At 54.4% G+C, this 12296-nt stretch overlaps 1 protein-coding gene across 2 annotated transcripts; it reads right to left on the reverse strand.

Moving 5' to 3' along the window:
• Positions 1-703: 703 nt before the first annotated feature.
• C2CD2L (C2CD2 like) lies at positions 704-9966 on the reverse strand. Of its 2 annotated transcripts, none has more exons than XM_072729549.1 (14): positions 9279-9966; positions 7243-7338; positions 6754-6873; positions 6473-6583; positions 6264-6380; positions 6059-6170; positions 5808-5916; positions 4976-5040; positions 4757-4884; positions 4491-4665; positions 3699-3800; positions 3441-3574; positions 3068-3353; positions 704-1812 (listed from the first exon to the last, which is right to left on the reverse strand). In XM_072729549.1, the coding sequence occupies exons 1-14, from the start codon at positions 9630-9632 to the stop codon at positions 1601-1603; spliced, it is 2121 nt and encodes a 706-aa protein (XP_072585650.1). In that variant the 5' UTR covers positions 9633-9966; the 3' UTR covers positions 704-1600. The 2 variants fall into 2 exon arrangements, with proteins under 2 accessions (XP_072585650.1, XP_025854866.2); XM_025999081.2 differs by having other exon boundaries at positions 3441-3577.
• Positions 9967-12296: the final 2330 nt, after the last annotated feature.

Below are 12296 nucleotides of genomic sequence, written 5' to 3' on the forward strand. Positions count from 1 at the left end.
CCAAGTCCTGAGCAAGGTCTCAGAGAACAGGAACCGAGGGTGTAGATTTTGCTAGTACCCATAACTCCCTGAAACTTGCCTACATTTAGGAATGAAAGACTTTTCAGGATGATGAAACCCTTATAAGATTTCCCCCTCCCAATCTGTTTCTTCTGAGGTAACAGCACTTATTTAGCACTGATCACACGCCAGCAGAATTGTAAGCACTTACGCTTACAACTTACACTTAATGCTTATTTATGGATTTAGCCACAGCCAAGTCATACTATCCCACTTCCCATTTTACAGATGAAAAAACAGAGGCATTCTGTGGTAACATAACTTGCCTGAGGTCACACAGGAGGAGTGTAATTACGGTAATTAGAGGAGTTGAGACTCAAATCTAGGTTATCTAGATGCAGAGTCCATGCTTCCTGTTGGATTCTATTATATCCTGGAAGGAGCAGCCTATTCAAGAAAGGAATAAAAATGCCTGTACTAGTTGATTTTTTTTTGACTTTTTTTTTGCTACAACTTCACCCTCCAAAGACTCAATCTTCCATCTTCTCTCTAATGTCTCTTCTTCCCTGCAGGAGCTTCTTAGCAGACCCAATGTGTGTCATCTACCCCACCTTGCTACCTGAGCCCATCTCTGATCTTCCCACCCCACCAATAGCACAGCCCTGCTTCTCACTCACCTTTCAAAGGATAACCAGTTGTCCAGTTTATAAACTCCAATTTGACTTTAATTTAATAAATTAAATTCCAAGCCATCACACAGCAATGGACATCATCATCTCCCAACACACAGAGGTGTAGCCCTACTCTTGCTTCATCATCATCATCATCATCACAGTCTTTAATAAAGCCCCTGAAGCCATGTCTCCGGGGAAGGCTTCCACCCAGCTCCTGGCTCCCTCCTTCCATCAGAGCCACTGCTCACGGAGAAGGCATCAAGTACAAAAACAGTAATAAACAGGAGGGAGGGATGAGGAGCAGGAGGGGAGGCAGGGAGGTGGGGAGTACCTGCCCCCCATCCGGGGCACCCGCCCGGCTTTCTGTGAGCTGCCAATGTCCCCAGAGGCAGACACTGGTGCTGGTCGGAGTGGGGACCTGAGGGAGACATGGGAGTCCTGTCCCAAAGGGAATGAATTGCCTACCCTCCTGGGACAGGAAAGAAGGGTCACCTGGGAGAGATGCCCTCTCTCATCTGTTCACTGAGGGTCCCAGACCACACATATAAATAGAAAAGAGAATAAATAGGGGAGGAAGGACCAGCTTGAGGAGCTGAGCACCCTGGGACTCCTCTGAGGGGCCAAGGTCAACAGCAGGCAGTAGGTTCTGAGGAATGCCCACACGTGCTAGGACAGAGCCCTCCTCTTACTCCCAGGCATCCACTCCCTCTACCGTGTCTTCAGCAACGGGTGCCCACCTCTCTCATGCTTCCCGTTGCAAGTACCCTTCCAACTGGCCCCACAGCCCAGGGTGAACAGGGTTTCCTGGAACCCAGAGGGCTTCCCTGGCCCAGGCTGTTGGGAATCCAGGAAGGGGAATGGAAGAGGAATGGGGGTGATCAGAGAGGACTCCTGCCCTCTCCTAGCTCAGGAGGTGAAAAGGGCCCTCAGAGCTGGGGACTGGGATTGCCATTGGCCTTGGGTTTGGATTTGAAGGAAAAGCGCTTGATAAGGCGGCGGGAAAAGCTGCCAGCCTTCTTTCGGACACTGGGTGTGGCCGTCGTGTTGGAGAGGTCATCGTGTGATTGGCTCAGACCAGCTTCCTTCTGTCGAGGCCTCCGGCGGAAGATAAGTTTAGTGCCACTGCGCAGGAAGCTCACTGTGGGGGGAGAGGGGAGGCTGAGGCAGAGACAGGGGCATGGCAGGGGTGGGGTGAGGTGGGGAGCAGAGGAAGGACCAAGCGTGGAGGGGTTGTAAGATACAAAACAGAACCAGTTCCTTTGCCTAAAAGCCAGGCTTCCTTAGGAAAGAGTGGAGAGGCAACACATGCCTTTTATCTTTCCTGAGGAAAAAATGGCGGTGCTCATGGGATTCTGGGTGCACTCCCGACTACTGCTGCTGAGGAGCAAGTCACGGGGTGGCTACTCTGCGAGGCCAGGCTGACCACGGGGCCTCTTTCCTACAGAAAGACAAAGGCTGAGCTGAGGGTATTCTTAAAAGCCCATAAAATCATGTAAGGACGAGGTGGATGGGCACTGACTCGTTGACCAGATGCCAGCATGTGAGCAGGAAGCAGTGCAGCTGGAAAAGTTCAAGGAGGTAAATTCAGGACCAATATAATGAGAAAAATGCAGACATAACAGGCTTTGGACTTAGGAATCTCATTATCCCAAGAAGTGAAGCAGGCTTAGGTCACAGTTCAATACGTTTGTGGTTGATAGAGTCACGGGCAGAGGGATAAAGATGTACGGAGGCAAGCCCCTCATCCTTAGAGGTTAGAAAAGCAACACAACTACCCATGGGCCAGACGTGTCACTGCCAAAAAGACACTCCTAGGGACATCTGTGTAGCTCAGCAGTTGAGTGTCTGCCTTCAGCTCAGGTCGTGATCCCGGGGTCCTGGAATCGAGTTCCTCATCAGGCTCTGGACAGGGAGCCTCCTTCTCCCTCTACCTCTGTCTCTGCCTCTCCCTCTGTGTCTCCCATGAATAAATAAATAAAATCTTAAAAAAAGAAAAGAAAAAAAGAGGACACTCCTAGAGTCAACCCAGGGTAGGACTTCTACTCATAGGTAAGAGTGCAGAATCGAAAAAGGGAAAGAAAAAAAAAGGAGAGGAAGAGAGGAAAGAAGATATGTGCTTAGACCCAAGGAGGAAGAAAAATGGAGGTAAAGGGAAATACTTTGGCATCCCTTCCTGCCACTGGTGCCTGTCAGATCCAGGCCAGGACCTTAGGCAGTAAGTTCCCCTGCTCCACTCTGGCTTGGCTGAAACAGGCTGGGAACTCTGGGATCCCTTAGCGGAGGAAGGAGAAGGTGAATTGGGTTGAGAATCCCATTCCCCTAAGTGTCTAGTAGGACCCAGGTCCTGATACTGGTTATAAAAGAAGGGGGTGGGCTGCCAATATCTTCCCCACCTTTGTGATCCTTGAGGCTGCGGGTCTCCAGCGCACCAGTAGACCCTGTTTCTGACTCAACATCATCCACAGATGGCCTCTCAGAAATGTCCGAACGTGTTGTCTCATCTGCTTCCTGGACGCTGGTGGGACTGGAGAGGGCATCGAGGGGTCCTGGGGACATGGCTGGTGGGTCTGAGGGCGGGGAGGAGGGACCTCCACTGGCTCCTGCATCGTCCTGCATTGAGGCCTCCAGGGATGCCGCATAGCCCAGAGATAGTGCCAGCTCGTCCTGAGCAATGGGCACCTGGCAGGAGGGACACGTTTTAATGGGAAGGAGTGACCCATCAGGGCTTTCTCCCTATCCCAGCTCCTCTCCTCAGAGCCATGTTACCTTGGAAACGCCAGAGATGATAAGAGTGCTACGCTTGGTGGGTGTCTTTTTGGCTGCCCGCCCGCTGGGCTCTGTGAGCTGGCGAATCGCCGTCTCCGCTACAGGGTCCAAACCGTTGGAAAGGTGGCTCTCCCCTGCTGGGGGTATAGAGGATGGATAACCTGACTCCTCCCTGGCTTGTGTCCCACGCAAAATGGCTTTTTGGCTCTGGGGCCCCCCGTCCCCGCTGACACTCAAACCTCCCAATCCCCCACTCACGGCTGCTGCTGTGGGAGGCACTGCTGGGGCCACTGCTCTCACTCAGCACAGTCGTTGTCTTCTCGGTCACCTCCACCTTGGACGGGGATCGGGAGGGGGAGTCTGGTGGGTGGGGGAGGGTCAGTGAGCTGGGAGGTGCCTTAAAGTGGCCCCCACCCCCTACTGTCTTTATGGAGATGCAGGCTTTGGCTGACTCAGAGGGCAGGGGTGATTAATAAGATTCCATGGGGGCAAAAAGACACCACAGGAACCAAGGGAGTATGGGAAAGTGCTGGGGGGGGGGGGCACCAAAGGTGTGGGAGATGCCATGAAAATGCTGAGTACACAGAGATGACCTAGGGGTCCCCTGGGGGCAGGGGGAACCTTGTGGGACCCCCAGAGGTGGGAGAAATGTCATGGAGGGGTCCTGGGAGTAGGAGAAGTACCACAGAGGCCACTGGATTTGTTGTTGGATCCCAAGGGTGCTAGAAGGTTGGGGCGGGGGACAAGTAGGCAGTTGGGGGCGGTGGGGGGGGGGGAGGATGGCAGGAGACCTGTGAAAAGACAGCGAGGAAGCAGGGGAGGTGGAAGAGCAAGAGTCCTGCAGGAGGGCCTGGCAAAGCCAGGATGGAAGCAGGAGAGGGAGTGGAAGAAAAGGAGGGATGTAAGGGGAAGTCTGAGAGACAAAGATGATGAGGAAGATGTGGCTGGAATACAGGAGGAGCTGGAATCAGGGCTTCCCTTGCCCTTCCCTGTCCCACATGGGTCTGCAGCCAGGGGCCCCTGGCTCCAACCAGGCTCCTTTTTCTTTACCTAGTTTCCCTTCGACACGAGGCCGGGACTGGACAGTGGTGACTGTGGTCACAATGGTGCCATCAGGCATGATGGTCCGGTCTAGCTCGATCTTCTTGGTGGGCGTGATGCTGGGTCGTGGAGTGGAGGGAGTCGGAGTGCCCAGGTTCCGGGGGGAGCCCTCCTCATACTGAAGCTGCCGAGGGGTGGAAGAGCAAAGAGGCAGCGCCTCAGAGACAGCCCTAACCCCTGTGTCCTCCCATCCGCCCCCAGGTTCGGCTTCTTACCTCTACTGCCATGGTGGCCACCAGTCCCAGGGCTTTCCCCGGCCCAGGGGTGAGTGGGCATACCTGTCTCCGGGACAGTAGTCTGGAAGGGGAGCCCAAAGGCAGTGTGACCTGGCCCAAGAGTTCAGCTGGGGAAAGGAGGAGCACTGTGAGCTGGGCCCTTGACCAGACCCCCACTTAGAAGCCACCCAGAGGAGCTCCTTCCTGCCCCCTACTCACCGTCTCCACAGCTGCTGCTCCTCAGCACTTTGAGGGTCAGCTCCCGGCTCTGGGGGCCCAGATCCCTGTGGCCAAGAGGAGGTGGGGTGGGGTGGGGGTCAGCAAATGAAATCTACCCTCAAACTCATCACAGGCCAGAGGCAAAGGGAGACGTACATAAACAAGATGGAACAAGGGCTCCAATCAGATTAACTCTTGCCCTCCAAATACTCTTCCTGGGGCACCTGGCCGGCTCCATTGGAAAAGCATGTGGAAAAACTCCTGATGTCAGGGTCATGAGTGGGAGCCCCACGTTGGGTGTGGAGATTACTTAAATAAATAAAACTTAAAAACAAACCAATACTCTTTTCCCCAGAGTACAGGACAAGGCTCTGCTCAGTATGCCTGGTGCTCAGATCCTCCTGGCCCACTTGCCCTCCCTGTCTCTCTCTCTATGTCAAACTACCCCCTTCCCTTTGCTCAAGCTGTTTCCTCTGCCAAAAATGCTTTTCTGTCATAGCCTATTGAAATCCTATTCTGGCTGTAAGGTGTGGTTTAAATGCCACCTCCTCCATGAAGCCTACGCTGATCTTTATTTCTCCATGGAAATTCATCTCCCCCCACCACAGCACTTTGTGTAAATCTTGATTGGAGCCTCAGAGGTGAGGGTGCATCTTGGTCATGTTTGTATCCCTAGGACCTAGGCCAGGGCCTGGCATACAACAGGGCTCATACAGAAGTTTACTGAAAGCAGAGCTGATTCATGCCAGGACTATGCTGGAAGGGTTTGATCTTCAGCAAAACCCTTCCACCCCATGGGAGCAGGGGTGGAGGTGGAGGAATCACTCCTTACAGTGCCAGGTCCTCAGTCCACTCCACCTCGGGACCGGCGCTCATGGGTTTGGTCCACTTCTGTTGCACCGGGTTGTCGAGCTCAGCTACACAGCACAGTTCCCCAGTGCCTAGGAAGAACCAGAAATTAGAAGATGCTCAGAATCAAAGATGGGAAGCCACTGAGGAATAACAAAGCCACACCCTTGGCAGAGGGCAGGGAGCACCTACACCCAGAGCCTTGGCATTCCCCCAGTTGCTTCTAGCTCTCACCTTCCAACTCACTTCCCAGGTGAGATGCTCGAAGCTGCCGTAGGAATAACCGGGTGGGTCTGGAGATGGCTGGCTGTGCCTGGGGCACCACGGGTGGCTTCTCACTGGGTACCTAAGAGCAGAGGGAGGTAAAGGGAACAAGAATCCCAACATGGACACTGGTGACAGGATGCATACAAACCATCTGTTTCAAGGACCTACTTACCAGGCCTCCGGGGGCTGAGCAAGCCCTGAGGTTGACCATCATGGCTGGCTGGGTGCTGATAATTGCATCCTCGATCAATTCTTCAATAGTGGAGAGCTCCACTTGCTCCTCGCCTCTCTGCACGAGGAGAAGGAGAACACAGAGGTGGGGCCCCCATCTCTGCATCAGCCTCCCTGCCCTGCCTCTTCCTCCCAGCCCTGCGCCCTTACCTCCCTGGCCTGCAGCTTGGGAAGCACCGTCAGGCTGAGATCCGGGCGATCCGTAAAGGCCCAGGACACGAGCAGCCCCTGGTCTGGGATTTCCTCCAAGCTGACTTCCAGCTGGGGGCGAGGGACAACAGGGCTGGGGTGACTTGCCTCAGGCCTCCAATGACTCCCTACTCCCCAGGACCCTCCCTTCCCCAATTCTGAGGAAGCAAACTGAGAGGCTGAGGCCTCAAACCTCCCCGAACCGCCCCCTGCCCAACTCGGTTTCCCACATCCCCCTCCACCTGTGTTGGTGGCAGTGTCAGAGTGACGTGGTAGGTCTCCATGGAGACGGCAGCGGGGGACTGCTGGGTCACAGAGACTGGGAACATCACCTCCTCAGCAGAGAGCTGGCAATGCAGCACCTGAGACAGGCAAGGCATGGAGGCAAGGAGGGGGTCAGGTGCGGAGGCAGGAGGCTCAACCCTGTTTCCCTCTGCCCTATAAAGACTCCTCCCCGCATGGTTTTACTCAAGACTTCACTTCTTGGGGGTCACAAGCCCATAAAATAATTAAATAAAAGCCAAACGCTTTCTCCAGAAAAAGGCAGACATACACACATGGGCTACATTTCACATGTAACTTGAATGGGACTCTCAGACCTCCTGAAGCCAGTCCTTGGGTCCCTAAGGCATTCAGAGATTTCAGGTTAAAAGCCCTTAGACTAAAAGGAACTCTTGGGATCCGGGCCCCTCCTCAGGTCCCATAGAAGACAGTGCCCATCAAACCCTTACCATGGTGCGGTCCGATTGGTCTACGCAGGTCACATGACTAATGCTGGCTCTGGGTGGGACTTGGGGCACCTCCTCAAAGGCGATTTGGATGGAACTCTGAGGGAGTAATGTGGACACAGGATCAGGTCTCTGGAGCTGCCCCCCACAGGACTGGTCTGCTCAGTTGCTGGCCGTGCCCTGGCACTGCAGAGGCCTCAGCTGCAGGCTGGCTTCTGGCCCCTCCTTGGCTCAGAGCTTTAGGACAGGAAGTGTTCCCCTAGAACCACACCTCTCTGGTGCCTGCAGTTGCTAGGGAGAACGAGGGAGCTAGAACACCTCAAAAACCAGTTTACCTTGAGTGGAAGACCCTAGATTTCTGCCCCGACCTTCCCTTTCATCCCTCCAACCTACCCTCAAAGAAAGGTGTGCACAGGGAAAAAAATAAAAAAGGTGTTGGTTGCTATGTACATATAACCGGGAAGAGAGCAACACTGCTGAGCTAAGGGTAAAGACAGCAGGGCCACTTATTCAAGACAAGAGCTGAAGAAATGAGACTTCCTCCAGATAAAGAGGATGCGGAGGCTCGAGGGTATGACCCTATCCATACTGTTGGGGTTGAAGACTAGCTCAGCATGGCCTTGGGAAACTTTACTAGAGGGACTGGGACAGAAAGCAAGCTCTGAGAGCTCAAGGGTCCGGGGCCTAGCTAAATCCTCAGGGCAGATAGCAGGGTGGTATTAGGCAGCAGAAAGCTGCTTAGCTTAGGTCTTGAAAGAGCTTCCTAATTCCTACAAGGCAGTGGAAAAAGCCTACCAAAGCACCATCCAGAGGGCAGAATCGGAAGAAGAATTGAGGAGGGGGCAAAAGCTGAGCTGACAGCCCTTCCTTGGGATTGGGGTGGGAAGAAACAAATTCGCAGGGCTTATATTCCTGGCAGAACAGGGAGTCCCAACTTCTCCGCTCCTGTAGCTGGCTTGAAGGCCAGGCACAGCAAGATGGGGACATAGAGGTTTGGAACCCCAAACTCCCCACCCCCAGCAAGGGAGGCCAATGTCCGGCTGAGTCAGCTGCTCTGAGGAGTCTCCTGACCTAGGGACAAGGTACAGGGAGAACTGGGTGGAGGGATGAGTTCAAGATGTAAATTAACAGATGCCATCTGGCTTTCTGCTGCCTAGCTGGACAGAGGAGACTGAGCAACTTCTTGTGTGGCCACTTCTGCTTCCAGGCATCTGGGGAGCTAGTAGAGTAGAGCCCTAGTGGGAGCTGGAGATGCTGAACCCTCTGAGCAGGGGGCTGATAGACAGTGAGGGTGAAGACAGATTACTGGGCCAGGATGGGAGAGGGCCCCATGACAGGGAGGCCTCTACCTCCCACCCCACCTCAGTCTTATGACCACGCTTCCTGCCCTACTTCCTGGGAGACCAGATGCCCATGGTGCAATGGGAGGAAGTAGGCTGGGCTGGTTTCTGACTGACCCTTAAGGGTCATCTACTGAGAAGAGCATGGACTGTTGATCTGCTCTCCACCTCAACACCTTTTCCTCAGTATATATGCGGCAGGTCAGCAAAAAGAAGGATGTGTTAGTCTGTATCAGTGAAATTACTAAGGGCTTGGGGATCTATCTGCCTAATCAGACCAGGGATTTGGGGCGTGAAATGTTAACTGGGTATGGTGGCATGAGGACCAGGCAAATTCCTTCTGCAGGTGCACCTGTTTCCCTTGTATCCCGGTTCCCCCAACACAACCAGCACCCAGCTACACGGAAGTGCCCTCAGGCCCTGGGATTAGCGTTGCTATGAGAACAGCAACTTGTGCTTGGGTTTGGAGCCAGAGAGTACCTCCAGCACAGAATAGAGGATTTGGGACCTGGCTAGATTTCTACCACCTCCAGCCTCACCTGCACCCTTTTCTGTAATCTCGGAGGGGAAGAGAAGGCATAGGGTTCTCCAGTTGGTCCCCACCCCCATCTGACCCTCCAGGCATTAGCAGTCCCTCCCTCCCTCCCCTGAAGGAAAGGCTGAGTGAGAGGACCACTTAGGTGCTCCTGTCCAACTCACCCCGTCCCTGCAGGCCTGCTCGTTCAGCGCTCGCACCCAAGCCCGTTGCCAGTTCTCTCGGAAAGACTTGAAGGCGAAGAGCGACGCGAGGAGGCCCCGGACGCCTGGCTCCTCGGGGGCGCCGGCCCGACTCGGCCGCAGCCGCAGCAGCGAGCGCCACACGCCCAGCTCCCGCAGGGAGCCCGCGGGCTCGGCGGCGAAGGCGGGTCCCGGCCCCCGGCCCCCGCGGGCCCGCGCCAGCCACAAGCCCCGGGCATACTGGAGCAGCCAGCCAAACACCGTGAGCAGCGAGGCGGCGAAGAGGACCAGCAGGGCCGCCCAGCCCACGTCCTGCTGTCCCCAGCCCGGATCCATGCTCCGCGCGGGCTCCGGTCCGGGCTCAGCCGCTGCCCCGGGGGAGCATGGCCCGGGCGGGCCGCGGGGCGGGGGCGGGCTCCCCCGGGGCTGGGCGCGCGGGCTCGGGGGCTCCGCGGGGCTGAGTGTCCGGAACTAGCGGGTGCCACAGATGGAGGACAGGAGTCCTGGGGGGTCGCGACGCCGGGGCCCCTCTCCGCGCGGTCCCGCCTCGGTCGGTCCGGCAGGCGGACCCGGGCTAGTCTCCGGCCAGCGCCCGACTCCTCCCACGGCGCCGGCCCTGCCGGACCCGGGCGGGGACTCGTCTGCAGAGACGTGGGGGCTCGCGGACCGGCACCGGCTCCGGAAGGGCTGCGTGCGCAAAGCTGACACTGACAACACGGCCGGCGCCCCGCCCCCACCCGCCCTTAAAGGAGCCGCACCCGCGCTGGGCGGGGCTTGGCGAGCTCCGGGCTCCGGCGCTCCGAGGAGGGCGGGAGGACGACCCAGACGGGAGGAGGTTCCGGGGTTGAAAAGAGGCGGGATCTTTGACCACACCGCCCCGTACCGAAGTCGGGGTACACCCCTTCCCCAGAGCTCACCGCTAGAGTGGCTTCACGCACTTGAGATACGGCCTCTGATTTCCCTTGCGCAGCTTAGATTTCTATAGTTCGGACGCGTGTGGGGTTAAGAAGGACGTCGCCCCCTTCTCTCAACACCCCCAGGTTCAACAGCTTCTTTGGTTCCCATTTCTTGGCCTAAGCTAGACCTTGGTTAAGTCGGTGCAGAGCATCCCTCCTAGATAGAGGTCCCTGGCAGAGGTCCAAGGAGATGCCAACCAGAAAGAACCTGAACCCGGTAGAGCCTCAGAATAGAACGTGGAACATTAAGCCCCCTCCACTGCCACCACCTCCCCTCCATTAGAAGCTAGGATTCAGGAACACCCTATTAACCTCCTTGCTAGTGTGGGTTTGTTCTGGAGAGATTTCCCAAGCCTGGGGCTGCTTCTGTTTTTAAAAATAATGTATTTCCATAGTAACAGCTCCTGCCTATGGAGCACGTGTAGAAGAGGTGGTAATGAGAAGGGAGCTGGCAGTGTAGCAGTGGACTATCAATACATTTGGCCAAAATATGTGACGCCATCCAAATATGTGATATCCCAGCAAGCACACACAAAATGATGCTATAGATACACTCTGGTCTCAGGATCCATCCCCTTTCCTAGATTTAAGGGAGTAGATTCCATCCCTATAGGACAGGGGCTTGTCATTTCCTTCTGAAAGAAGGGGAAGGAAATGCTTGCAACAAGATTCAAAGAAACCCCCATTCCCCCAAGAGGCCCATCTTCTCCAGCTAAGTGCAAAGTGTTCAGCACACAGAGAGGTAACAGGGAAGGTATTAAGCTCTCTCCCCAATCCAGTCCAAGGAATGAGTACCTGGGAATAAACAATGCCTCCTAAAGTGTGGGGTTGCAGATCTAGGCAGAATCTGGCAGGTCAGCCACAAGGCTCCTGAGCCAGAGGAGGTGGTGGGGTAGACTGGGATGCTAGGGATTCACTCTAAGGAATGATGGGGAGATGGTTGGTGATGGACCAGCTTTACTATGGCCCTGCCCTGCTATGGTCACTGGATGCCAAAAATAATGGAAGATTCCTAGCACAGGTTTTTTTCAAAGTTTATTATTATTATTCTTAAGTAGTTCCTACACTCAATGTGGGGCTCAAACTCATGACCCTAAGATCAAGAGTCACACCCTCAAAAAAAAAAAAACAAAAAGTCACATCCTCTTCCGGCTGGGCCAGCCAGCTACCCCTAGAATGAGGGTTTCTAATCATAAGGGGAGGAAAAGACATGAAATGAAGGGAAGAAAGAACTCAGGGCCAGACCCAGGAGGAAACTGTCACTGGGCTAAGAGCTAGAACTAGGGAAGCAGGTTATATAAGAAGTAACTTAGATGCAAAGTTTTACTATGCAGACCTGCTTCCCCAAGAACTCTTCTTCAGGAACCCCTCCAACCTCCCAGGGATCTCAGTTCTCTGAGTTCATGGATTTACTTCCTCAACTCCTCTGCTGAGCACTTGATCCTGTCCTGCCAGACATTGCTTCACAATTTAGTTTCACGAGTCTCCCTAGTTAGTTCCACTATTCTTCCTTCCACTTGTTACTTAGATCTCTAGCAGTTACTTCATTCTCTCCCATACTTTAATTGGTTGTTCATGTTTGCTTTTCCCACTCATTAAGAAGCTGCTTAGGAGTGGGAACTCTATTGGGATGCCTGGATGGCTCACTCAGCTAAATGTTTGACTTCTGCTCAGGTCATGATCTTAGGATCTTGGGAGCCTTATGTCAGGCTCCCCACTCAGCAGGGTATCTGCTTGTCTCTCTTCCTCTCCCCCTCCCCCTCCCACTGCTTATGCTCTCTCTCTCTCAAAAAAAAAAAAAAAAAAATCTTAAAAAAGAAAAAAGAATGTGGACCCTGTCGAGGTGTCTGGGTGGCTCAGCCTGAGTCTTGGGTTTGACTCAGGTTATGATCTCAGGGTTGTAGGGTTGAGCCTCATGTCAGGCTCTGTGCTCAGGGTGGAGTCAGCTTGGGATTCTCTTCCTCTCCTCCCCTAAAATAAGATGAATAAATAAAATCTTAAAAAAAAAAAAAAAAGTGAGGACCCTGCCTTTCAAAGATGAAAG

The sequence above is a fragment of the Vulpes vulpes genome, chromosome 12 (genome assembly GCF_048418805.1).
Source record: "Vulpes vulpes isolate BD-2025 chromosome 12, VulVul3, whole genome shotgun sequence".
Taxonomy (NCBI): Eukaryota; Metazoa; Chordata; class Mammalia; order Carnivora; family Canidae; genus Vulpes; species Vulpes vulpes.

Coding starts and splice junctions, on each gene's coding strand:
- C2CD2L (XM_025999081.2), bottom strand. CDS start 9,632: ATGGATCCGGGCTGGGGACAGCAGGACGTGGGCTGGGCGGCCCTGCTG. Junction 5,917..6,058: donor CCTGGGAAGTGAGTTGGAAG/GTGAGAGCTAGA, acceptor GGTTCTTCCTAG/GCACTGGGGAACTGTGCTGT. Junction 3,801..4,490: donor TCGTGTCGAAGGGAAACTAG/GTAAAGAAAAAG, acceptor CCCACCCACCAG/ACTCCCCCTCCCGATCCCCG.